This window comes from Apodemus sylvaticus, chromosome X, assembly GCF_947179515.1.
Source record: "Apodemus sylvaticus chromosome X, mApoSyl1.1, whole genome shotgun sequence".
In the NCBI taxonomy this organism is placed as follows: Eukaryota; Metazoa; Chordata; class Mammalia; order Rodentia; family Muridae; genus Apodemus; species Apodemus sylvaticus.
This window is the reverse complement of record NC_067495.1, coordinates 111,890,926-111,917,689: the sequence shown is the minus strand read 5'-3', so window position 1 is coordinate 111,917,689 and position 26,764 is coordinate 111,890,926. Positions and strand designations below refer to the sequence as shown.

Here is a 26,764-nt window from a genome sequence, read left to right as displayed (position 1 = left end):
TTATGGAAACATAGATATTATCTCTTGGTCTATATGAGAACTTACATAGCTCATTCCCTAAGAAAACCTCAGAAAAAAATTTAAAAGGATACCATAATGAAAACATTCTAATAATCAACAATGGAAAGCAGGGAGATCACAAATTGTACAAATATTCATTACAAGTCACTCTGATATACCTTAGTTAACTATTTAAGATCCATGGGCAAGGAAAAGTTATACTAATTAAGAGTCAACAAGCATTCACTAAAACCAATCATGCAAGATTATTCTGGTTTTCCCTTTAGATGGGTTTATTGGACTAGAATATAAAAGGATTAGTGTACACAAAAATCAAGATTAAAGCACTGTTCTAATTTGGTTTCTATTGCTAAAATGAACACCACAACCAGGGAAATTACAAAAGAAAAAAATCTGGGTTTAAACAGTCCCAGAAGGTAAGATTCTATCATGGCAGGGAAGCATGGCAGCAAGCAGCAGGTATTGGTAGGGGCAGGAAGCTTACAGTTCACATCTTAAACCTCAAGCATGAAGAAGTAAACTGCATGTCAGGCTTTTGCTTTCAAAGCCTGTCTCCAGTGGTGTATTTCCTCCACAAACAACATTATCAGCTGGGGATCAAATGTTTCGGTGCCTAAAACTGCGGGGGACAGTTTTTATACAAGTCACTAAAACACACATTTTTTTGGGAGGTGGGAGTTCGAGACAGGATTTTTCTGTATGGCCCTGGCTGTCCTGAAACTCACTCTATATACCAGGCTGCCTCGAACTCAGAGATCTGTCTGCCTCTGCCTCCCAAGTGCTGGGGTTAAAGGTGTGCACCACCACTGCCTGGCAAACACACATTTCCTATCTACTTCAAATTTTTGATAATATTCTAGATAAGTAAATTGACCATATATTACTAAATTTGCCAATGAGACAAAGCTGGGTCAGAAAAGTAACATACTAGCTAGAAGTACTCAGAAATATTCAGATGGACTAGACCAATAGATTAAATCATTTTTTGTTGTGTCTGTTTGTTTGTTTTTCAAGACAGGGCTTCTTTGTATAGCCCTGGCTGTACTGCAATTCACTCTATAAACCAGGCTGGCCTCGAACTGAGAAATCCACCTGCCTCTGCCTTCCATGTGCTGGGATTAAAGGCGTGTACCACCACTGCCTGGCTAATAGATTAAATATTAACAAAACAAAAATATAACAGTAATACATGCAAACTGTACAATAAATAATTCATAGATTAACAACATGCCAAGTGAAACCTTATGTGTTTCTCTTGATAGCTTACACTTGAAAAAGTTGTGGCATGGCTGCTATCCTAGACTGACTTAACAGAATAAAGGAAGGAGGTATATTATATACACCTTCTCACTGATAGAAATACACTGGAGATTATTTTGTACTGTCTGAGAAATAAGAATGCTAGTAAATTAAAGAGGGAAAAACCAATTTGGTGAATGTTCTGAAACCCATGTGAAATGATATAAAGAAAAAAGGATGGCCAATCCCAAAAAGACAAGAGAGAGAGAGAGAGAGAGAGAGAGAGAGAGAGAGAGAGAGAGAGAGAGAGAGAGAGAGAGAAATCTACTTTCAAATGTTTGACGCCCTCTATAATCAGAAAAAAAAGAAACATTAAAAGCAGAAATCCTAAAGTGGAAAAGCCTTTTTCTCAACTTAATAAGCTTAATAACACTGAGTTTAGAACCTCTTCTGTGATAAAACATTCAAAAGAACTGCATGATAGCCTTAACAAGGACATTATGGACAGCTGGAACAAATGACCTCTCCTGTTTCTACTTCTTAAAGCCACAATCTCACTAAACCTCACTTTTCACACTTGTAAAGTTAAGGCATTGGATAAGCTGGGCTTTTGGGTTCCTTCATTAACCATTATTGGTTGTTTTCCACAAGTCAGGCACTGCCAAGCAACAATTAGAGAAAAAAGATAAAAAAAAAAAAGACCCAGCCTTTACCCACACAAAGGCCAAAATATAGGTGAGGCAAACCTATGAAGAGACACTATTAGTATAGGGTAACTATCCAAAGACTCACATGATTTAATCCAAGGACACAATAAGGGCACTGAAAGTGGATATAAGGGGATGAAAGGTATTTAAAAGGCTCCCCGAAACAGCCCTTTTAGTTATTTCTACAATGAGAACTTATAGGAGGCTAAAAAATGAAAATTTCTGAAAAGCATTAAATATAAACAAAACACTTCAGCCTTATGCATAAAATTAGTACTTGTTTGTATGTCCGTGAGAGAATTCATGTATATTACTGAGACTGGAGCCTCAACACCACAAGCAATCTACCACTAAGCTTTATCTTCAGACCTTCTTGAGAGTTATTAGACTGTCCGAGCACACGCATGACTAAATTAAGAACTAGGACACACGCTGAGCAATGTGTGTTACACAGTCTTGTTTGGTGAACATCACAGAGTACACATACACAAAACAAAGATGGCAATCATGTCATTGAGGATGATATCTTACAAGCCACTTGTGTAAGCACACTTCTGTGTGCAGACTGTTTTTAACTAAAAATATTATGCACCACATGGTTGTAGTTCTTATATAGGAATATTTTGAACTCTAATTTCTAAATATTAATAAAATACAGAAGAGTTCACTGTGATTTTTGTTCTTGGAATCCTAATATTTTTAGGTAGGTCACTTGGATTTATCTATCTTTCCATATGCTATAGAACCTTCCTTAACTTGATATGTAACACATTTGGATCTTCAATTTTTTCAAGTGAAAACACAAACTAAAGCTTTGATGGTAGAGGTAGAGAATGAAAACAAATTATAAAGCTTTATAAACAGTAGAGTTGAATTTAGATGTATTATGATATTTCAGTCATCCTATTAAAACTTACTCATTATCTAATAGGATTAGTGAATGTTAGGGTTCTGTCTAAGCTCTACCCCACAATTACCTGGCAACAGCCAGGTATGGCCCTCCTCATAGTTACCTGTCAACAGCCAGGTAGGCCTCTCCTATACAAGGGGGTTTTAGGCTCCTCCTCTCCCTCTTATCTCTTTCCTCTTGTTCTCTCTTTCTCTTTCCTCTTGGCCCTCTTGGGCTCTCCTCCCCTCCCCCCTCTCTCCACTTGGTCATGGCCAGCCTCTACTTCTCTACTTTCTACTCTCTCTGCTATTCTCTGCCTCCACTACCCCATTAACTCCCATCCTCTGCCCTGAATAAACTCTATTCTATACTATGTCTGTGTGTGTCTGGTCCCTCAAGAGAAGGGATGCCTGGGCATGGGCCCCCATAGGCACCCCCTTCCCCCACACCACCATATACCACATTCTCTAAAACCTCTTTCTCTTTTTATAAACACAACAGCGGAGGACTTGACTTTTGGATTTCATTCATAAAGTACATGCAATAAAACCATATGTATAGGTCAATTTTCTCATTGAAGTCCATGTTTTAACTTTTAAACTATTGTTATTTATTTGATATGTACAAGACTATATTAGAATATCTAGCTTGAACACCAGGATCTGAAAATCCAAAATGTTCCAAATCTCAAAATTTTTGAGGGCCAACAATAATACCACAAATGGAAAATTGTATAGCCTATTTCGTGAGAAGCATACTATGTACAGATTCATAAAAAAGTACTATAAAATTACCTCCAAGTTTGTTCATAGGACATAAATGACTCATAAGCTATTCTTGCATTTAGAGGCAGTTCCCATTCCAAAGGTAACCTATATCTATGAAAGCATGCTGAACTCCTAAAAATTTTAAAACTAAAATACTTGTGTTCCCACAAATTTTGAATAAGGCATATTCAACATATTATATAATCATCACATGTAAGATATAGAATAAGCTCCTGTGAGTCCCCATTTTACCTGGACTCTTGAATAACAGCCATCCCAAAATCATTATTATATGCTCTGTCAGTGTACCCAATACAGGTAAAACTGGGTAAAATTCTCTGATTTGGGGTTTTTAAAAAATAGTTTTACTGGGTGTTTGTGGCTCATGCCTTTCCTCCCAGTTTTCAGGAGGCAGAGATAGGTGGATTTCTGTGAGTTAAAGGCCAGCCTGGTCTACAGAGTGGGTTCCAGAGCAGCCAAGGCTACACAGAGAAATCCTAACTTGAAAAAAACAAAACAAAACAAAACAAACAAAAGTTTCATCAAGCTCAGAGTGCTGACACATGCCATTAATCCCAGCTTTCAGGACAGAGATGCAAACAGATCTCTCAGTTTGAGGCCAGACTGGTGAGTTCTAGAACAGCCAAGGCTGGACAGAGAAACCCTGACTTGAAAAACCAACCAACCAACCAAAAAACAAAAACAAAACGTTTCATCAAGCATTCACACATGTGTATCCCTAAAAAATATATGAAGCTTTACTATTTTTGAACCTTCTCTCTCTTAATGTTCTTCCCAAGAAAAAAGTGATAGACAATAAAAAACAAAACAAAAACTAAAAGCAACTACAACAAAAAGCAGCATTACTCTAACAACTTTAGAATTTTGTCAGACTAAATGCTACTCTTTTCATTGTACTCTATAGTCATACCTTAATTTCACAACTGGGCCTGTATCCACAAATTGTCATATTTAGAAATGGAAAAGAAATTAGAGAATGGAACACACAGCTAACTTTCAATAACAGACTATGAATAATCCTTAATGTATTTATCTGTAATTAGAAGTGAGAGTCTATATCTTATTTAGTAATTCTACCTCATCAAGTTAATTATGTAGTAACTGTGCTGGTGTATGACAAAAGGACAAAGAAGGGATAGGATGGCTAACATCATTATATAAATATTTAGCAGCATTCACTCATTGATGGCAATTTCACAGGTGTGCAGTCAAAGTTCTATAAAGAGTATATACAGTGTAAAGGCAAAAATGCAAATATTATCTACTTATATGGTATTATGTATAGTTAGCAAAAATGTTTAATGAAGAATAGGAAGGAAAATTAACAGCTGCATTTTATTTGCTTAGATTGTTTCTACTCCTAAAAACTCATGATGGCTACTATTACAAACCAAAACAATGTCTAGATAGGTAAACTGACTACTGCCCCTTAATACTCAGATATGTATATAAAACAGACTTAATTCAACATATTTAAAATGGGGTAATGGGGTAGGTCAAATAAACATCAACAGCCAATTTTCTAGGTATGTATCAATTAATATTGTCATTAAAAAGAATCAGTCATCACATATAAAAAGGTCATTTGGGGCTACTTTTCTTGCATTATAAAAAGAGTACTAGTAACATTTCAGACACATTACTCCATATCAGTCACAAACTGGTGAGCAATCTGCAATACAAAACAGATTTTGTATCTCAATTCTTTCAACTAATAATCCTCCCATAACTTGAAATATTAAGCTCAAAGTTTGAATAGTAGTCAATATAAGTATATATTAAGAACTCATATAGATATATTAACCCAAAAAGCTGCCTTTCTCAGTATACTGGGAAACCTTCATTTCAAAAGCAGTTGTTGACATGATAATAATAGCAACTTAACTCATTTTCCCCAGAACCTCAGTGAGGGGTTTCTTTAGAGGGCCAAGAATATCTAAACTTTTGACCCGCAATGCCATATTGGAAGCAGAACTTTGGCAAGACAGGTTTCCAACCTATGTCCCAGTAGACTGTGAAGGCATACATATATTTCTGTTTTTTGTAATATTGTGAAACAGCACCATCATATGTAAAGTTTAAGCTAAAAAATCACACAATCAAGTTATAAAAATAACCACAAAAACAATCATAAAATGTTCTAAGTTCACAGTTTTCTGTTGAGTTGCAGTCACAGCTGTACTGGGTTGCATGTGACCTGTGTGGGATAGGCACCACAATTATTGTTGGGTCATCTTTTCTAATTTTAAGCTCAGATCTTCATTGTTCATGCCTTGAGTTATAAAAACTTCAGAGTATTACCAAGTGCTAAAAACTACTTTTTATAAAGAACATTAAATGTTTATAGTTTCAAAATCCCTCTTACATATAGTTTCTTACACATTTAGCCATGGATTCTCTGTTTTAGGAGTTGTTATTTCTCTTCCCCTAATCTGAAGACTATCTGAAAACAATCTGTAAGTCTTTGGCAAACAAGGAGGAATCAGTAAACAGACTAATCCTACATTTGCCACCTGTTTCATATTCAATTAGAAAACAAGAAACTCGAAAGGCCACCTCCAACAGTGCAAAAACAAACAAACAAAAAAAAAATCCAAGAGCAATCTCATCCTTAACATTGCCAATTTTAAATTCCTCATTATGCTTAGGAAAATATAATAAAACAACCAGCCAAAACCCAGGAATGAAGCTGAGTGGTAGAGAACCTGCCTAGGCCTGGAAAAGTCTCCGTATTGTAAATAAACCAAATACCACTACCATTACCACCACCAAGAACAACAAACAAACAAGCAAACTACAAAGAAAGGAAACAAACCCCAACTCAAACAAAAACCTACCAACACCACAAAATTGACTAACAATGCAGTTTCTTTTAGTTAAAAAAAAAACTATTTTCATCTTGAGGGAAGAAGGATGGTTGTTTCTTAAGTAGCTAGTCAGATTGCAAAAACTCCTTGACAAAGTCCTGAAAAGGTAAAAGGGGCAATGACAAAGAAGCAAAGTGCATAGAGTTAGTCAGCTGGAACAAAGCTGGTTGCTCGGGAACATTTCTTATAGGAAGGTGACTACAAAGAGCTGCTTAACAGGAACTACTTTGTAGCTTCATTCTGCCCTTTATTCTCTTCCGCTTTTGCCATAAAGAAACATAAAAATAAAATGAGGTAAAGCAGTGTAACCAGCAACTGGAACAAGCAGAGCAAAATCCAACTTGCTTCTACGAAGAAATTGCTGGGATCCAAAATTCCTTGAGGGGAACAGGACATGAGCAGAGATAGACTATATCTATATAAGACATTCTAGTAAGAAGCTAATGCAAAGCAAGCTGAAACAGTAAAATCTGGTAGCAAACAAAAGTAAACACTAAAATGTAAAGTCTAATCAGGAACTTGGAAAGTTTCTGGTGCTCTGAAAACAACTATGATTTATTTTTTTGCCTCAAAGGCCAGGCAAGAAAAAAAAGAGGAAGATAGACATAAGTAGATAAATAAGCACAAATAAAGCAACCAATCCCAAACTAAACAGAAAAAGAAAAAAAAAAAGACAGCCTGGAAACATATCCAAAAGTAACAATAAACAGACTGAGCATATTACATTTAGGAATATATAGGTATATCCTTAATAGCCCATGCTGGTGACAACAATTATTTTAAAAAGACATAAATTTGAAAGACAATAAGGAGGGGTATATAGATGGGCTTAAATGGAGGAAGGGGGAGGAAGAAATCTTATAATCTCATAAATAAAAATAATTTAAAATCATTCAAATTTACAGAACAAAGTAATACTTGATTTCTGTTTTAAACCTTCGTCTATGTGAAGTTTGAAACTTTTTATGTGCCATATTGTATAATCTTTTTTTCTTTCTTTTCTTTTTTTTAGTTTTTAAGACACAGTTTCTCTGTATAGGCCTGGATGTCCAGGATCTTTCCCTGTAGACCAGGCTGGCCTCAAACTCAGATATTCACCAGCTTCCGCCTCCAGAGTACTGGGACTAAAGGCATACAGCATCACTGCTACACAACTGCTTACAGTCTTGTGGAACATTTTACTTGATTCTATGCTAATAAAATCTCTTATAGAAACTGAGAATTCAAGAAACATCTCCAATTTAATAATATATACAAAAACTAAAGAAATGGCATCAAAAAAATTACTTGTTTTGCCCTTGGAATACAAACCATGATCACAACCATTTTCTCATGGTCCTATTTAAAATTTGCTAATATAAAAAGGGACATCAAACAACATAAAATCCAGGAATTGTAGGTGCTATATAATCCCAATCTACTCTTCTTTTCCTAAAGGATTTTTAGCATGTATTTGGCATGGTGTGTATGTGCATGTGGTACATGGACCCAAGTGTGTAGATGCTAGAGCAGAACATCAAGTGCATCTTCCTTTATCACTTCCCTCCTTATTGTCTTGAGACAAGAACTCTGACTGAACCAGAAACACTATTTCAGCTAGGCTGGGTGACATGTGATTTCTCTGTGCTAACCCATCTCTGCCCTCCAATGCTAGGATTATAGGCATGCATAGCCATGTCTGGCTTTTTACATAGGTGCTGGGGATTCAAATTTAGGTCCTCATGCTGCATAGCAAGCATTCTTATCCATTAAGCCATCTTGCCAGGCTCAGAAATGTCATGTTTTAACTAAGTAGTAGAAAATAATTATTACCTAGATTTCCCTAGATACCAACAATGCCAGTATATTAACAAGATAACAAAAATCTGAGAATGCAGCTACATTAATCAAATAAGTATTAACTGAATCCTAAAGATGTGACTCATTACTTTTATTATTTAGAGATCCTATAGCTGGTGCCTCTAAGTCCTGAGACTAAAGGCATCCATAACCACTGCCTGGCTCAATTTTATTGTTATAAATTCAGTTAATGTTTATATATCTGAATTTCTATTGCTATATTCTTTTATTAAATATGTATCAACAAATAACATTCTAGAAAATGCTTAAACTAATGTTTACCTACATAAGAGAGTCCATAGGCCAAGTTTAAACCCTTTAGTATTTACTGTAAAGATTATTCTATCTTACTTGTATCTTAAATAATAATCTTTATTCATGTAATTTTTCATGTTAGTTGTCAGCAACGTATTTTTCCATTAATTTAACAGCCAACTGAACACTGATTTGGGTAAAACTGTTAAAGTCTACCACATAAATTCATTGTGACTTTTAAAAACATATCTGAAGGGGAATGGAGAAAAAGAATACTGTGTTTCCAGTTAGTGGTTTGTGGCCATAAAATGAATTAGACTTACAAAACAGTCACAACATAGTACTATGCCTGACTAAACAACTGACAACAATCTATAAAACAATTCAGAAAAAAATTATGCACAGACAGACTTTGATGAGGTGCTGGCAACTCAAGTGGGTGGCTCATACTCTTGGAAACAAAGACTATCTTCTTTAAAAGGTAGTGAACTAGGTCTGGAATTCCAGCTTTTTCAATAGCAAAGTCACTCTGGACTTAGCTCCTGGCCAATAATTAATTAGATAAATGCATAAGAAGAAAATTAAAATGCTATCTTGTATTTTATAACAGAATACATATATAAATGGTAGGAATTACCTTTGTCATACCTAATCACATGTAAAACACAGAAAATGCTCACTCTTTCAAAAATGTAGAGAGGAACCTGGACTTTTCACTTTTTACATGTATTATGTGTGTGTGTCTGTCTGTCTGTCTATCACAGCACACATATGGAGGTCAGAAAACGACTTGCAGGAGCTGGTTTTCTCCTTTTACCATGTAGACCTAGGGATCAAACTCAGGTCTTCAACCTTGGCAGCAAACATCTTTCTGGCCTCAATTTAGACTTTTAAATTCTCCTTTACACACTTTTCATTTAATGACACAAGTTAGTGAAGTTCTACCTCTTGATGACTTTATCATACTGCCTGTCAATAATCATTCTACTCATCTCACATAAACATCACATCTCACAGAACTATAAGATGTTAAGAAGTGATTACGTACATAAAAGACCTCTGAAACTAAATAGTCAACATTAGTCGATACTGTGCCATTAACTGTCTTTGTAAATGTATATCACTTGCATACCATTTCTTATTTTGAACACATTCACAATAAAAAAACAAAGTGGATAATAAGGAATTAACGTTAACAGGATAGCTGACATCTTCAAGATTCCATTGTTAACATTTACTATGATATCATCAGGTTACACGGGTGCCATAAATACAAAACACTGTCCTCATCTCAGCCCCATCGCTTACCTGGTTCCTGGCTCCTCTTATGAAAACTAGTGTGGGGTTTGTGCGTGTGTGTGTGTGTGTGTGTGTGTGTGTGTGTGTGTGTGTGTAGGGGGTGTATGCATGTGTGGGTGTGGGTGTGTATGTGGGGGGGTGTGTGTATGTGTGTGTGAGAGAGACAGAGAGAGAGAAAGAGAGAGGGGGGCAGAGAAAGGGAAGAAGAGAGTGTGGTGTGGTGTGAGAAACTGTGTGTGGGTGTGTGTGTGTGTGTGTGTGTGTATGGGAGAGTAAGACAGACAGACAGAGACAGAGAGAAAGAAGAGAGCATGGTGTGGTGTAAGAAAGTGTGTGTGTGTGTGTGTGTGTGTGTGTGTGTGTGTGTGTGTATGAGAGAGAGAGAGAGAGAGGGGGGGGGGGGTATGCGTGAGAGAAGTATGTGTGTGTCAGTATGTATGTGTGTAAGAGGGAAAGCAGGGAGGTTGAATAAGTAGATATTTCACAGAGCTATGAAATTCAAAAGTAAAAGAAGAGAAGTGGGGCATTATAGAATATGCTTACACACCAATTTTATTCCCATATAAACCTTCTTCTACATATCAACTGTGTACATGTCTCTATGTAAAAAAAAGTGAAGGCCAAAAGTCAACAGTCAAGAGCTATGACTGGGACATAATGGAGATTGAGAAACATACCTAAAGGTTAAACAAAATTAATCTCAGTTGCTTACTTAAATCCCTTAACCCAATCTGATAAAGATCAAATACCTTCTATAAAATATTGACAACTCAGACCAGAGAGATGGCTCAGTGGTTAAGCACACTGGCTGCTCCCCCAGAGGTCCTGAGTACAACTGCCAGCAACCACATTGTGGCTCATAACTATCTATAATATGATTTGATGCCCTCTTCTGGCATGCAGGTATGCATGCAGAATGAGTTCTCATATACATAAAATAAATAAATCTTAAAAAAATGCATCTAAAATATTGATAATTGAACTTGCTCTTATTCATCCATTACACTAATCTTTATACAGCTACCTAAATCACTCAGTTCAAGCCTTTTTCATTAACTCAGTATCTAACTCCCAGCTGAAACATTAACCAATTCTATTTACCTATATATAGTTTTTCAGTTGTAAGGGACAAGAAGTAATGTTAGTAAATCTTAGGGTAGTAATGGTGTTGGCTAATCTAGAAATGAGAAAGTTGGCAAGGAAGTATGAATACTACCTGCCATTTTAGTTTGACATGGGTAGATAAGCTTATCTTTAAAAGAGACCTTTTAAAATGCACCAGTATGTTCACTGTACTATTGATATACAAAAAGGTGATTTCCTCAGTCTCCTAATTTTATTAAAGACTTTCATGGGCCAACTTAAAAGAAACTATAAAAATTAAGTTTCATCCACAACTTAGCAATTCAAGAGCACTGCCAGAAGGAATACTCCCAAATCCTTCTCAGAAACCTATTTAATGACATAAATGTCTACTTTGGATAAATTGTATTTGAATACAGCACATTTATTGGTTCACTGGAAGGTTTTATGTGTAGTTCATAAGAATATCCAGGGCTCACAAGTTTTAGACTATAACAGCTTAAGGAATGGGAAAAATGTTAGTTTTCTTATCAGAAATCCTCAAAGGTGGTACATACTTACCTAGCACTTAGGAGGTAGAGGTAAGGAGGTCAGGTGTCATCTTTGGGCTACATAGTGAGTTCAAGGATAGCCTGGAGGACCAAAGGAGCTGAAGTGGTTTGAAGCTCCACAGGAGGAACAACAATATGCGTCACCAAGTACTCCCAGAGCTCCCAGGGACAAAATCATAAACCAAAGAGTACACTTGGAGTTACTCATGGCCCCAGACACAGCAGCAGCAGAGGATGATCTTGTTGGACACCAAATCGGGGAGAGGCCCTTGGTCCTGGAAAGACTTGATAGCATAGTGTAGAGGAATACCAGGACAGGGAAGGGGTGGGTTGACTGGGGGAGATGGCTTATGGGATTTTTGGGAGAGAGGGGAACCAGGAAAGGGGACATTGAAGTGTAAATAAAGAATATACCTAATAAAAAAAGAAATAATGATTGTCTTTATAGCTAAGAGTTTATATACTGACCGTGGCTCCTTGTTCTGTAACTCCTAAACTAACACCTCTAGAAATTTACCTAGAAATACATTCATAATTCACATGCCCCCCCCCAGAGAGAGGGGGGGAGAGAAAGGAAAAAGAAAATTTCACAAATACGATGTTTTACTCTAGGCTTTTAAAATATAAGTCTCCTTTCTTTTAAAAATATAAGGTTAGGGGTCTCTTTGGCAAAAGTGAAATTTTCTGTACCTAAGTATATTTGTGACAGACACTAAAGGGTTTTAGGGGAATAGTTTATCAAAATTCAGAACAGTTTGGATAGGATATACTAGTATTTAAATGAAACCTCACAAATCATGACTTAAATTAATAACTGAAATGAGGACAAATTAGTAATTTCACAACTAAAAGAATAAACAAATAAGCTGTACTACAATAATCTTCTAACTTGGAAAGATAAACATTTTTGAAAAGTACATTCAATATATTAAATTTATTTAATTTATTATTATGTTTTTTTAAACAGGGTTTCTCTGTGTAGCCCTGGCTATTTTGGAACTCGCTCTGTAGACCAGGCTGCCCTCCCACTCACTGAGAACAGCCTGCCTCTGCCTCCTAAGTGCTGGGATTAAAGGCATTGAACTACCACCAAGTAGATAAAGGCTAAACTCCAATGAACTCTCTGGGCATGTTGCCATATACCCATAACTAGCACTTAGGAAGTGGAGGCAGGAGGACTAAAGGTTTGACATCGTCCTCAGCTACATATGAAATTCAAAGCCAGTCTGGCTTATGTGAGACCTAGTTTCAAAAAGAATTAAGAAATATATGATAAACAGTTGTGTTGCTAGAGATGCGGAGTGAAATATCTGAAAAAAAAATAAAGCAATTTCATTTGAAATAGCTATGTAAAATACCTAGGAACAAATTTAAAGACAAAGTTGAAAGAGCTCTTTAAGTGGAGCATGAGGTTTTGTCTGTAACCCAGCACTTGGGAAGTATCAGGAAGCTAGGAATTCAAGGCCATCTTTAGCTATATACTATGGCCAGCCTATCTTAACAAACACACACAAACACACTTCAAACTAATTCTACAATAAAATTTATAAAACGTTGTTAAAGAAACAAAATTTCTGATGGTCATGGATTTAAGAACTGATGGTGCTAAATTGTCCATACTAAAATGATCTGTATTCTAATAATCAGTATAATCCTTACTAAAATCAGTGCCATTCTTCACAGAACAAGGAAAAATAAGAATCATTATAAAGATCCTATGGAGCCAAGTATGATGGTCTGCTTCTATGATCCCAACACTTGGGAGCCTGAGGCAGAATGACTGCATTAAGATTGAGGCCACTGCTGATTTAACAACAAATAAGTAAAAAATAGTTCCTATATAACTGTGCAAGTGCACCTACACAAACATAAAAAGAGTCTTGAGGATAAGCAACAAATCAGGAAGCATCACACTGTTTAATTTCAAACAGACTACAGAGCACTACAGAGGTAATGTAACTAAAACAGCACAGCAATGGTATAAACAGACTATGGAATGGAAAGGACCTGGACCCTAAAAGAAAACTCACATAATTATTCCCAACTATCATTGACAAAAAAAGTGCTAAAAACACAAACTGGAGAAAGTACAATAAATAAAGTTGGAGCAATCCCATATTCAAATGTAGAAGAATAAAAATAGACCCATATCTCTTACCAATTACAAAAATCAACTAAAAATAGATTAAAGACCTAAATGTAAAAGTAAAAATGGACACTACTAGAACACAGAATAGAGAAAACACTTTAAGGTACAGAGGCACAAGCAATGATATTTATAGGTAGGACTATAAAAGAATAGTAGATGAATGTATTTTTAAATAAGAGAAACATCTTAAAAATTGCTCAACTTCATTAGTCATTAGGGAAATGCAAATCAAAACAACCCTGAGATTTCACCTTACACCAGTCAGAATGGCTAAGATTAAAAACTCAGGAGACAGCAGGTGTTGGAGAGGGTGTGGAGAAAGAGGAACACTCCTCCACTGCTGGTGGGGTTGCAAATTGGTACAACCACTCTGGAAATCAGTCTGGCGGTTCCTCCGAAAACTGGGCACCTCACTTCCAGAAGATCCTGCTACACCACTCCTGGGCATATACCTAGAGGATTCCCCAGCATGTAATAAGGATACATGTTCCACTATGTTCATAGCAGCCCTATTTATAATAGCCAGAAGCTAGAAAGAACCCAGGTATCCCTCAACAGAAGAGTGGATGCAAAAAATGTGGTATATATACACAATGGAGTACTATTCAGCCATTAGAAACAATGAATTCATGAAATTCTTAGGCAAATGGATGGAGCTCTAGAACATCATACTAAGTGAGGTAACCCAGTCTCAAAAGATCAATCATGGTATGCACTCACTAATAAGTGGATATTAGCCTGGAAAACTGGAATACCCAAAACATAATCCACACATCAAATGAGGTACAAGAAGAATGGAGGAGTGGCCCCTGGTGCTGGAAAGACTCAGTGTAGCAGTATAAGGCAAAACCAGAACAGGGAAGTTGGAAGGGGTGGGTGGAAGAACAGGGGAGGGAAGGGGGCTTATGTGACTTTCGGGGAGTGGGGGGCCAGAAAAGGGGAAATCATTTGAAATGTAAATAAAAAATATATCAAATAAAAAAATTAAAAAAACGTCAAAAATTGGATTTTATTAACCTAAAAGATTCTGCACAGCAAAGGAAACAATAAAGATAATTTATAAAATGGGAAAAATAAAAAGTATGCATGTGACAAAAGGTTAATGTGCAGAATCTATAAATAACTTGAATTAACAACAAAATAAAGTTCTTAATAATCCAATAAAAAATAAGCATGAGACCTAAATTGAAATTTCTCAAAAGAATATATAAAAATTATCAACAGGTAGAAGAAATATTATATTGTAAAGCACTAATCATTGGGGAAATGTGAATCAGAATGACACTGAGGTGTTTCTTCTTCTCTAATAAGAATGGTAATTACAAGAAAGACAAATGATAACAAATGCTAGTACAGTTGTGGAGAAAAGAGAATCCTTGATGGGAATGTAAATTAGTATAGCTATCACTAAAAAATGGCATGCAATTCCCTCAAAAGCTGAAAATAGAACTATAATATGATCCAGCAATCATATTGTTGATTACATATCAAAAGAAATTATCAGCCAACAAAAGATATGCCTGTACTTCTACATTTACTGTAGCACTCTTCACCTAGTCAAGAAATGGAAAGATAAGTGTCTATTAGCTGATGAAGAGATAATGAAACCTGGTAAACATACACAAAAGAATACTCTTCAGTTATACCAAAGGATTAAAGTGTGTCATTTATGATCACTTTTGTGGGAATGGATATCATTCTGTTAAGTGAAATAAACCAGACACAAAAGATAAGTACTTCATTAACTCATTCATACAGAATCCAAGTAAGGAAATCTTATAGATGGAGTAGAGTCATGGTCACCAGAAAATTGAGAAGAAAGAAGGAAAGAATATGACAAGTCTGATAAGTGGGTGTTACATTAGTTAGAAGAAAGAAATTCAGGCTTACTACTGCACAGACTAGTGGCTACCCTGGTAAGTTACTGTATGTTTTTAAACTCTTAAGAATTTTTAATATTTTTGCCATAATGAAATAGTAAATGGAGATAGACATACAATGTATGTATTATCACACCACAGAAATATGTATATTCTTACATATTCATTGTTTTAAACAAAAATTTCCTTTGATTTTAAACATGAAATGGAACATGTTGTTTTATATACATATACATATACATATACATATACATATACATATACATATACATATATATATATATATCACATACGTATTGGTACTGTCATTGATAAGAGTAAACACCTAAAATTCATTCAGTCCTAAAGAACAGCTGTAACAATCAGAAATTATTACTACACTTTAGAGCATTAACAATCAGTATCAGAATCATGTATTAAACAGAAACAGCTTGAATATTCTAAATATTTCTTATATTTTAGCAGGATAAACATGTATTTTAAACCTATTTTAGTTATGAAGCTGTGACATTTATAGAAGACAAATAATTATTAATGATAGGAAAAAATTAAAGACCCATACAATTATTCAGTGGTTCCCTTTCTTCCTTATTCAAAGGCAGCAAAAGAAAGATAACATTTTCTCAAATTAGAATAAATTAATTTGCAGGCTAAGCATTCTTTCAACATCCTATAAAATAATTGTTTTAAAAGCCAGGTTATATGGTAGTAGTTGGTGAATCAAGGTACTTTCATTCAAGGTATTTCAGGTACTCAGTGATGATGCTGTATTCAGAATTCTATTTGTAAATGTACTTTCTAAATGGTCACCTTTGGGCTTGGAGTTCATTATCACTGACATTACAAAGGGATAAACATGGGTGGTACTGATGCAATGCATTCAGCCTTTAAGACAATGGCTAACTCTGAAACGGAAAAACAGTTTTAAAAACATGGTGCTTTTTGTTGTTAATTCTGTATGCTTAAAATGTTTACATGTTTTGTCACAAAAAGGTTTAGTGAACTTGAGAGCAATGATGGAATGCCAAATTATAAACTGATGTAGACATTTGCAGCTAGTAATAAAATGCTAAGACCTGAAGCACATTCCCAGAGCTTAATTATATGGCAAATCCCAGTATCTGAGATAAGGCAAAACACATAGAAAAATAACTGATAGACTGGTTGCTATAATAACTGAGATAAATTTCTATACTGACTATGATGAAAAAAACACTGAGGTTGATATAAGATATGAATCTATAATATGTCTTGGTTGCTTTTCCTTCCATTCTGAATCATGAGAGCAGACTCATATAAAGACAATTCAATTTGAAATAAGGAATAGACAGCATTCCACTTTGACGATCAAGAAAGCAAACAATTAAGGAATTAGCTGTTTAACTGAAAAAATATCAAAGCCAGAGGGGAACAGAACTTATGAAAGGAAGATCATAGAAAATAACTTAGATGTTTATAAATAGAATAAAGAAACATAGGATATCAATTCAAATAAAATATCAATAGAGTATCATAAAGTAGCTACACATTTTATTACTTTAAACAAAGCTTAAACTAGATACTAATCTCTTACAGACATGTGTATCCCTATGATAAAAATGGCCAAAGGAATTGTATACCGTATAATTAGCTACCAGGCCATAATCTGGTCCCCCATATTAGGTGCTTAGGGTGACATTCACCTCTTCCATCTCCAGCACAATTTCCATGATCTCAAACTACTATCCCTTCTAATATTGTCTCCACTATACTCCCAGTAAGTAGCTACCAAATTTGCAGCAGGAGTATAAGGAAGAAAACAAATCCTCTCAGTTGATAAATGTTTCAACTTTATCCAAGTTATAACAATGAATAGAAGAGACTAGAACTGAGTAGAATATATTGGTTGTTGTATATGTCCCAAATCAGAAACTATTTTCTGTTCTATAAAACTACCAATGAGGGGCTGAAGAAAGGACTCAGTCCATAAAGTGCCTGCCACACAAGCATGAAAACCTGACTTCTGATCCCAAGAACCCTTGTAAGATAGCATGGGGACTGGAAAGGTGGCCCAGTGGTTAGGAGCACTTGCAGAAGACCCATGTTCAGTTCCAGCACCCACAAAGCCGCTTACAGCCATTGGAAACCCCAGTTCTAAGGAATCTGTTACCTTTTTCTGCCCTCCACACGCACCAGACACAGATGCATTGTATATTCATATGTGCAGGAAAAACACAAAAAACACATAAGATAAATAAATCTCTTTAAAAAACCAAGACAGGTTATGTTGATATGTACCTATAATCCTTTTATGAGATCACTGACTGGGACTTCTTGAGCAGCTAGTCTTGCCCAATAATAGAACTCCAGTGATCAACCCTGTCTCAAAATATAAGGTAAAGGATGACTGAGAAAGACATCTGATATCCATCACTAGCCTCCATAAGCACATGAAGCCACAGGAGCCCTCTCATTTTCAAACACATGCACACATTTTTTTAAAACACTATCTTTGGGGCTAAGTACTAATTTCAGTACTCAGGAGACAGAGGCAAGAGGATTTCAGTGAGTTCAAGCTTGGTCCACATAGTAAGTGCCAGGCCAGTTATGCCTATTAACACCTTATTTCAGCACTTGCTCAATTATGTTGACAGCACCTTTATTCTTAATAGCCAGAAACTAGTAAGAACCTAGATGTCCTTCACCTGAAGAATAGATAAAGAAAATGTGGTACATCTACACCATGGAATACTATTCATCTATTAAAAACAAAGACATCATGAAATTTGCAGGCAAATGGATGGAACTTGAGAATATCATCCTTAATGAGGTATCCCAGTCCCAAAAGGACATGCATCATATGTACTCACTGATAAGTGGAAATTAGTCATAAAACACAGGATACCCATGCTAGACTGCACATACTCAAAGAAGCTAAACAAGAAGAAAGGCACAAGCAAGAATGTTTCAATATCACTTAGAAAATGAAATAAAATAGTCATAAAAAGGCAGATGGAGGAAGGCAACTAGGTGGGAAAGGGGATAAAGAGGGGAAGAGGGGGTTCGGGATCAGGTGTGGGGAGAAACAGAAGAGATGGCCAAATGGCCATCAGGATGAATAGAAATTTATAACCGAATGGGGTGGGGAGATTTGCAGCATCTCCAGAACTTGACAGAGACCCAGGATAAGGGAGGCATCCAAGAATCAATGGAGGAGACTTTGAGGCCACCTCCTATAACCAGGCAGGAGCCCCAGTGGAGCAGTAGGCACACTAACCAACATACAAACCTCTGACCCAAAATTTATCTTGTCTACAAGAAATAAAGGGACAGAGGATGGAGCAGAGACAGAGGGAATGGCCAACCAATAACCGGTCCAACTTGAAAGCTATCTCATGGGCAAGCACCAATCCTTGATGCTAATGATGATCTAGCAAGGTTGTCCTCTGAAAGGCTCCACCCAGCAGCTAACTCAGACAGCCAAACAGTGGATGACTTGGGAACTCTTATGGAAAAAGAGGAAGGATTGTGGGCTCACAAAGGCAATAGGAGTTCCTCAGGAATACCAATAGAATCAACTACCTGGTCACTTAGAGCTCTGAACCATCAACCAAAGAAGATACACAGGCTGGACCTAGGCCTCCCTGTACATATGTAGTAGATGTGCAGCTTGGTCTTCATTTGGCTCCCAAACAACTGGAGCGGGAGCTATCCCAAAAGCTGTTGCCAGTCTGTTGGACATGTTCTTCTAGATGGGCTGCCTTGTCTGGCTTCAGTGTGAGGGGATGCACCTAACCCTGAAGAGACTTGATGTGCTGGGGTGAGGGAATAACCAGAGGAGGCCCCACCCTCTCATAGGAGAATAGGGGGGAGAATTGTGTGAAGGGGTGACCAGGAAAGGGGATGTTAAGCAGAATTTAAAGTAAATAAATAAAAATTAAATAAATAAAATAAAAATACAAAAATAAAGTGTCACTTTTTACATTCACGGATTTTTTTTTTAAAAAAAGAGACCTTGTCTGAAAAAAAAAAAAAACAGAATTGTAAAAATAAAGAATTGGAAATTAAAGAAAAAGACTCCCCCATTAACCTCTAACTACTTGTTTATAATATTTTACTTTGTTTTGGCTTTGGCTTTCTGAAACAGGAATATGGTATACAGCCTAAATTAGTCCTGAACTCATGATTCTCCTGTCTCCATTTCCTCAAGTACTTATATTACAGGCATACACCATGTCTGCTTTTAACATTTTTAGAAAATCATGTTTTGTGTCTTATTTTACAAAATACATTATCATAAGATAAAGTATTCAACTTACATTAATTTGTATGGATTCAAATTAAGTCTTCCAATTGCCATATTGCTACCAACTGTCCTATCTCCATGAGTCACCAATTGACAGTTGGAGGTCACTAAATTTAGAAGCTAAATTTACTAATTAATATGTAGAAGGTTTTTCCCTACATCAATGTTACATGAGTATGTTAAAACTGCACTGATAAATATATTTCTATCAATCTACAGAGCTAAAAGGAATCAATATAATCTATGATTGAATACCAACTGAGGAAGCAACCGTTTTTTTATGGTAGTTTTGACAGATTCCCATGTAGCCAAGGCCGGCCTGAAACTCACCCACCATACAACTGAAGATGAAATTTAACTCCTGATCCTCAATGCCTCCACCTCTCAAGTACTAAGTTAGAAGCTTGTCAGCATGCCTAGCTCAAACAGCCATTTACAAATATTTTTTCCTAAACTTGTAACACATTAATATTTTGCAAATAAAAATGTGTGCTGAGGTGGGTGTAGTAGAACAATCCAAGCACTGGCAATGTTGAGACAGTGTCAAAACAGACACGCACACACAAACACACACCACAACCACCGCCGCAACTACCACCAAGCAAAAACAAATATAAATTTTCATTTCAGGGTGAAATACTTCTGATGCCTAAGTAAAGTGAAAAAACGGAGTTTTCAATAAAGGGATGTTTTCAGACCTAACAATTCTGGTTTTGGGGGGGTTTACTTTTTTAAATTTGTCTCAGGTATAAGTAAGCCACTTATACCTAACAATTCTTCCAGATACATTGATCTCTGTTTCCATTAGTCAGTCCATATTTTACCACCACTGTACAACATATTCTCACACCTCTTTTTTTATGGTCACAACAATTACTCCAACCTACACATGGTGGTTTACTGTTAACACTAATGAGGCCCCTAGAAGTGAAACAAAACTACATGTTCCCTGTTGTAAATAAGCTATTCTACCATTGGTTTTCATTCTGACTTAAAGGAAAAGAATGAGCCATAGTTAGAATCCTGCAACAGTCAATGTCTTTTGAGAAGTAAAGCATGAAAACTGTGTGAAATAGGAGACCACCTTTGTGGCATGACTTAACAAGTTATTTGCCAAAACTCTGTAGCATAGCTACTTGCTGTAATTCTCTGTCCATTCAAATATGGCAGCATCACATAGATAAGAGATCAAAAGACCTAAATTTCAGCTTCAACTACAAAGTAATGTGTCATTTCCTTCTCTAAGTCTAGGTTTCACTTTCAACTAAATGGGTAGGCTGAGCCAAATTATGTCTACTTAACTCCTATTCTAAAAATACATTATTTTATCCTAAGGCCTTGAGACCTAGGAAGTCTATGATTCTGGCTGTCACTAAAAGAAATAATGTTGAAAATATTACATTTATTTTTATAGAAATGTTCTCAGTTGTAGCCCTTTAGAATATATAGGTATAATTCACAGTTGGGAGAAGCAACCAATTCCTATATAATTTAGGCAGGAAGCAATGTCAAATCTCTGGATTCTGAACCATGCATGTATCAAAGCCATCAATGTTTGTTAAAGTAAAAGATTATAAAAACATGTAAGCCAGGCCTAGTAGAGCAGGCTAGTAAGTCCAGCTACTCAAGAAGGTGAGGCAGGCCACAATGTTCAAGGCCTGCTTCAGCTACAAAAGGTCCAGGACAGCCTGGGCAACTTAGCAGTTAAATACTAAAATAAAAACAAAACAAAACATAGGCTGGGAATGCTGCTCAGTGTTAGAGAGTATCTAGCATGCATCACATCGCAGATTCAGTTGTCAGTACAATAGAAACAATACATACATATGAACACACACACACACACACAAAGTGCGCATGCAAATACCTACAGATTGCTCCAAGAACAAAAGTTTTTCAATAAAAGCATACACTACTAAATCTCTATACAATGAAAGACATTTAAATTTCAAGAGTTCTCAAAATGCAATTTAAATTTAAAGTTGAGGAAATGAGATGACTCAGAGTTGGGCTCTTTTCTACTACACCTCAGTTCCTCCTGCCTTTCCTGCTGTATTAAGCAGCAGAGCAGAAAAATGCCACATTATGAAACTGAGCTAATATACAGTTCTGTAATTAACTCACTATGGCATCATAAACCACTTTCTCACTGTCTTCATAACGTTTTGAGAAAGAGTTCCACTAATTGCCATTTCTAAGCATAAAAATGATATTATAAAAGTACTACATAATAAAACAAAAAATATATATTCATGGAATTCGTTGCCAAGAGAACTGAAAGGTTTGGCTTGCTGGTTGTAAATAGATGTATCACTTCAATTTAGAAAGTTGGTACAACAGTCAGAATGGCTAAGATTAAAAACTCAGGAGAAAGCAGGTGTTGGCGAGGATGTGGAGAAAGAGGAACACTCCTCCACTGCTGGTGGGGTTGCAAATTGGTACAACCACTCTGGAAATCAGTCTGGCGGTTCCTCCGAAAACTGGGCACCTCACTTCCAGAAGATCCTGCTATACCACTCCTGAGCATATACCCAGAAGATTCCCCAGCATATAATAAGGATACATGTTCCACTATGTTCATAGCAGCCCTATTTATAATTGCCAGATGCTGGAAAGAACCCAGGTATCCCTCAACAGAAGAGTGGATGCAAAAAATGTGGTATATATACACAATGGAGTACTATTCAGCCATTAGAAACAATGAATTCATGAAATTCTTAGGCAAATGCATGGACCTAGAGAACATCATACTAAGTGAGGTAACCCAGACTCAAAAGGTGAATCATGGTATGCACTCACTAATAAGTGGATATTAACCTAGAAAACTGGAATACCCAAAACATAATCCACACATCAAATGAGGTACAAGTAGAAAGGAGGAGTGGCCCCTTGTTCTGGAAAGACTCAGTGAAGCAGTATTCGGCAAAACCAGAACGGGGAAGTGGGAAGTGGTGGGTGGGAGAACAGGGGGAGGGAAGGGGACTGATGGGACTTTCGGGGAGTGGGGGTCTAGAAAAGGGGAAATCATTTGAAATGTAAATAAAAAATATATCGAATAAAAAAAAAAAAGAAAGTTGGTACGAAAGCATTTTACTCTGAGATCTATCTCCTGGGGGAAGATCCCTTTATACAGTGTAGAACAGCTATGATGTATTAGAATAAACACTGCACTAGTGTTTGGTGAGCGGGTTTCAAATGCTAGCTCTGTTGCTTGCAAGTTGTTTCTCAAGAACAATATATTTAACTTCTCTAAGATCATATATGTAAAAATGTAGGAAGTACCAATCAAAAGAAATCATCACAAGTGTACACATTACAAACTGGGTAAGAAGACATGGTCTGTCACGGTGGAAACATAACTGCACTGGACTCAAACTCTAATAATTAGACTGATTATTAAATTAGCTTTCAAAATATAGATTAGTAAATAAGAAATATAAGTAATAAATCAATATTAGGGAACAGACTGTGTATTTGGAGTCTGCTGATTAACAAAATATGAGGTGCCTCTCAAGTGTGTATACTCAATTTAGTACAGTTTGGTGAAATGCTCTATTCCCAAACACACAAACATGAAGAAGCATTTCTTCAGTGGCCAAATTCATTCCATTAGACTCTAAGAGCTTATACTGAGCCATTTTGGTTCATGTCAATGAACAGAAGACATTCCTTATGATCAAACAGCTAGTGATGCCACCTGTTTTCCCAAAATCACAATTTGTCACTGGGATTTTTAAGCTGTTAGCTGCCAAGCTAAGTCTGCTCAAAGTACCTTAAAATATGCCACAGAGGATGAAGGAAAAATATAAACAAAGTCTTCCCTTTTCTGCCTTCTCAATATTTCTAACTGTTTCCAGGTCCAATTCTCCAGATAAGTACATTTCCTTCCAATTCTTTCACTAATACAGTAGGAGGGAGGACATATAATCCAAACAAATCTTGTTATTTTCTCCATAGAGCTCTCAGCATGCTCAGTTTGGGGGCAAGCTACAGTTAAATTTAGGAAGCTGGGACCCACAGGGCTTTAAAAAGAGACAAACGTTTCACCTACAATAAGGTTGAGAAGCTCTATCATCCCAGGGGGAAACAAGTGCCTATCAATTCTCTCATAATGACTCATTCAAATAAGTAAAACAGTTCTAAGTTCTGTATACTTCCTCCTCCAGTAAGCACTCTATAAAATTAACAGATCCAATGCCAAGAAGAGAGAGAGAGAGAGTGTGTGTGTGTGTGTGTGTGTGTGTGTGTGTGTGTGTGAGAGAGAGAGAGAGAGAGAGAGAGAGAGAGAAGAATTCACATTGGAATACATTTTCTATGTCAGGTATTGAACTAACAATTTACAAAGGTTCTGAATTAACTGTTCTTTCGAAACTTACTTTATTCAATGAGGAAAAAAGAATATCCACATGACTCTGAATTCTAACACTAATGAAAACTGGCAATTTCTCCTTCCCAACTTAAAAAAAATAAAAGAAAAAATAAAACCAAACAACCCATAAATGCTTACTAAGTATTTTATTCTCTCACATAAGCAGAACAGAGTTTTACTTTGAAGGAAAAGTCACACAGAGACTTTATTTCTGGAGAATCTCTTATATTTGAAAATCCAAATGCATTTTTCTACCCTGTTTTACTGAGTTCTGAACCTGGATCAGATACTGAGCGTCAAGGCAATTCAGTGCTAGCTCAAGGCAGATCACTATCATCCCCAAATCTCACAATAGTGACGGACAGCTTCCTGGAAACACACACATTAGTAATCTACCAACATACATTTCTTTCTGATCTTGTTGCTATAACTTTGGAGAATATAGTGCATATAATATATAGCAGAAATTTTTTAAATCCCTTCTAAAGTATACTTGTCACTTTATTTCTATCAGAGTATTTCTTCCACGGGGTGACTCTAAAACCAAATAGTTCACCTCTAAGCATCATACACGAACATACATATTTTACCATTTAATTTTCAGGATCTTAGAGTTGGAGAGTACATTTCAGTGCTTTTAGTTACAGACAAGTCCGGGGAAGAGTTTGTGAAATAATCTTAAACTGTATTTTCACACTGAAAGGTGAAGGGGAGTAAAATAAGGTAAGTCCAAATCCTGGTCAGAGACACTTTCCTACCAGTGTACTTCCTACTGAGCTAGCCATATTAATCACCAGTAAAACATCTTGCAAAATGAGAGAAAGGGCAGCAAGCTGGGCTTTCCTTCCAAGGACCGTATTACTCAGCACTTGTTTGTATATCTGTACTCGGCTGTGTACAATTTATGTCCGGCTGCCCTTTCCGACCACATCATTCTCCCTAATGCTAAGGATCTTGTCTACAGTTTCCTCTGGCACACAGTAAAGTGCTATTTCAGTAAAACACAGCTGATGTCGAACACAGGCGCTGGCTGGAGGACCTCCTTAAATAAATACCTGCCTTCTCCCTGCTTCTTTTTTTATGGAAAAGAAAAGGTGAGTGGCAAATAGGGTAGAGTTACAGCCACTTCGGAAATGAATAGGTTAGCTAGACGGTTTAAAAAACAGAAAGAAAAGAAAACAAAACAAAAGAAAAGAAAAAGAAAAAGAGCCGGGGAAGTTCCATTTGTCCTGTTACCGCTCCTTTTGGTCCCCGAGGGCCAAAACAGATGTTGGAAAGGTAAGCTTTGAACCCCGAAAATACAAATCGCTGCGTGAGGCACGAATGCCAACCACTCAAGGGCTGGCTAAGACAAGAAAGGGTTTCCGAAAGAGCACCCGAGCCGCTCACTAGGGAAAAGGGTGGAGGAGGAGTTCCTCTCCCTCTTCCAACTCATCCTGCCCTAAGGAGTCCCAGGTCTGGGATCTGAGGTGTCCAAGTGAGACTAAGAGGAACAGCGGTGACGGACGCAGCGGGATTTGGGAAAAGGAGTATAGGGAGGTGCAGGAGAAGCAGGAGACGGGGATGTCCGAGCTCTGGGCCCGGGATTCTGTTACTTACCCTACAGGATAGCCGCCCCCCAGGTGCACATCTTCAGGGGCATCATAGAATTCCTCGGTGTCGCTTTCCGACGCCATTTATAGGACACACCCGCGGGTGAGGGGGCCGGCTCCGCCTAGAGAAAGGGTGATTCTGAGCTTCTCCTCTTCGTCAGTTAGAGTGTGGAGAGGTGGGTCCCGGGCGACGCTGAGGAGGGCACAGATGACGTGGAGTGAAAAGTCGGTTAGGGACAGGGGACCACCCTCAGTTGCCGGGCTAAGGGGATGACCTGCAAAGCGACTGCCTGAGGTGGCTGCAGTGGGTCTGGGACTGTTGCCGGCGACCCGGGCGCTAGGTGTATGGAGAGCGCTAAAGGAGAGGCTGTGGCTCTTCTCAGTCCGGGAGAGCAGGCAGCGGGCGTGCCAGCGACAGCAGCTCCAATTTCTCCCGCAGCGGCAATTACAGTTGAAGGGAAAAGCTACTAGCCCGCAAAATACCGACGCGCACCTAACCTCGCGAGACTTCGTGTCCGGCCGGTAAAGCGTGGGCGGGGCGGAGAGGTGGCGGGGGGCGGTCCCAGAGAGGCAATCTTATGATTACTAATACAGGAGCAGCCTGTCAAAATGGCGCAAGCGTGTTGAGGGCGTTTAGTAGACGCCGGAAGTAGTGGGAATAAGGGCGGTGTCTAGCCTGCGGAGGGGAGGAGTCTAGGACCTGCGCAGGAGCAGCTGGGTGCCAAAACTCTGAGGCACGCCCGACTTCGGTGGAGTTTCCCTTACTGGTTTATTTACTAATTCTGCTAACTGCAGTTCAAAAGAAGCATTTTTGAGAGGGATGATTTTGAGTCTTTTCTTTTTATTCTGAGAGAGCAGTGTGGGCATTTGGGATTGTGTATTTCTTAGTCATTTTTGCCAAGTCTGGAAATATACTGCCTTAGGGTTTTGGCACTTTTAGCATCTCTACTC

The 26,764-nt window shown here is 37.3% G+C and overlaps 1 protein-coding gene across 3 annotated transcripts in view; it reads right to left on the bottom strand.

Moving 5' to 3' along the window:
* Wdr44 (WD repeat domain 44) overlaps positions 1–26,329 on the bottom strand; it is a 126,336-nt gene extending 100,007 nt beyond the window's left edge. The window contains exons 1-2 of one of the 3 annotated variants that reach the window (XM_052171002.1): positions 26,312–26,329; positions 25,821–26,006 (exon numbers count right to left, since the gene is read on the bottom strand). In XM_052171002.1, coding sequence (XP_052026962.1) covers positions 25,821–25,897 — 77 coding nt within the window. In that variant the 5' untranslated portion in view covers positions 25,898–26,006; positions 26,312–26,329. The other 2 variants (XM_052171001.1, XM_052171003.1) reach the window with 2 other exon arrangements.
* Between the last annotated feature and the right edge of the window lie 435 nt (positions 26,330–26,764).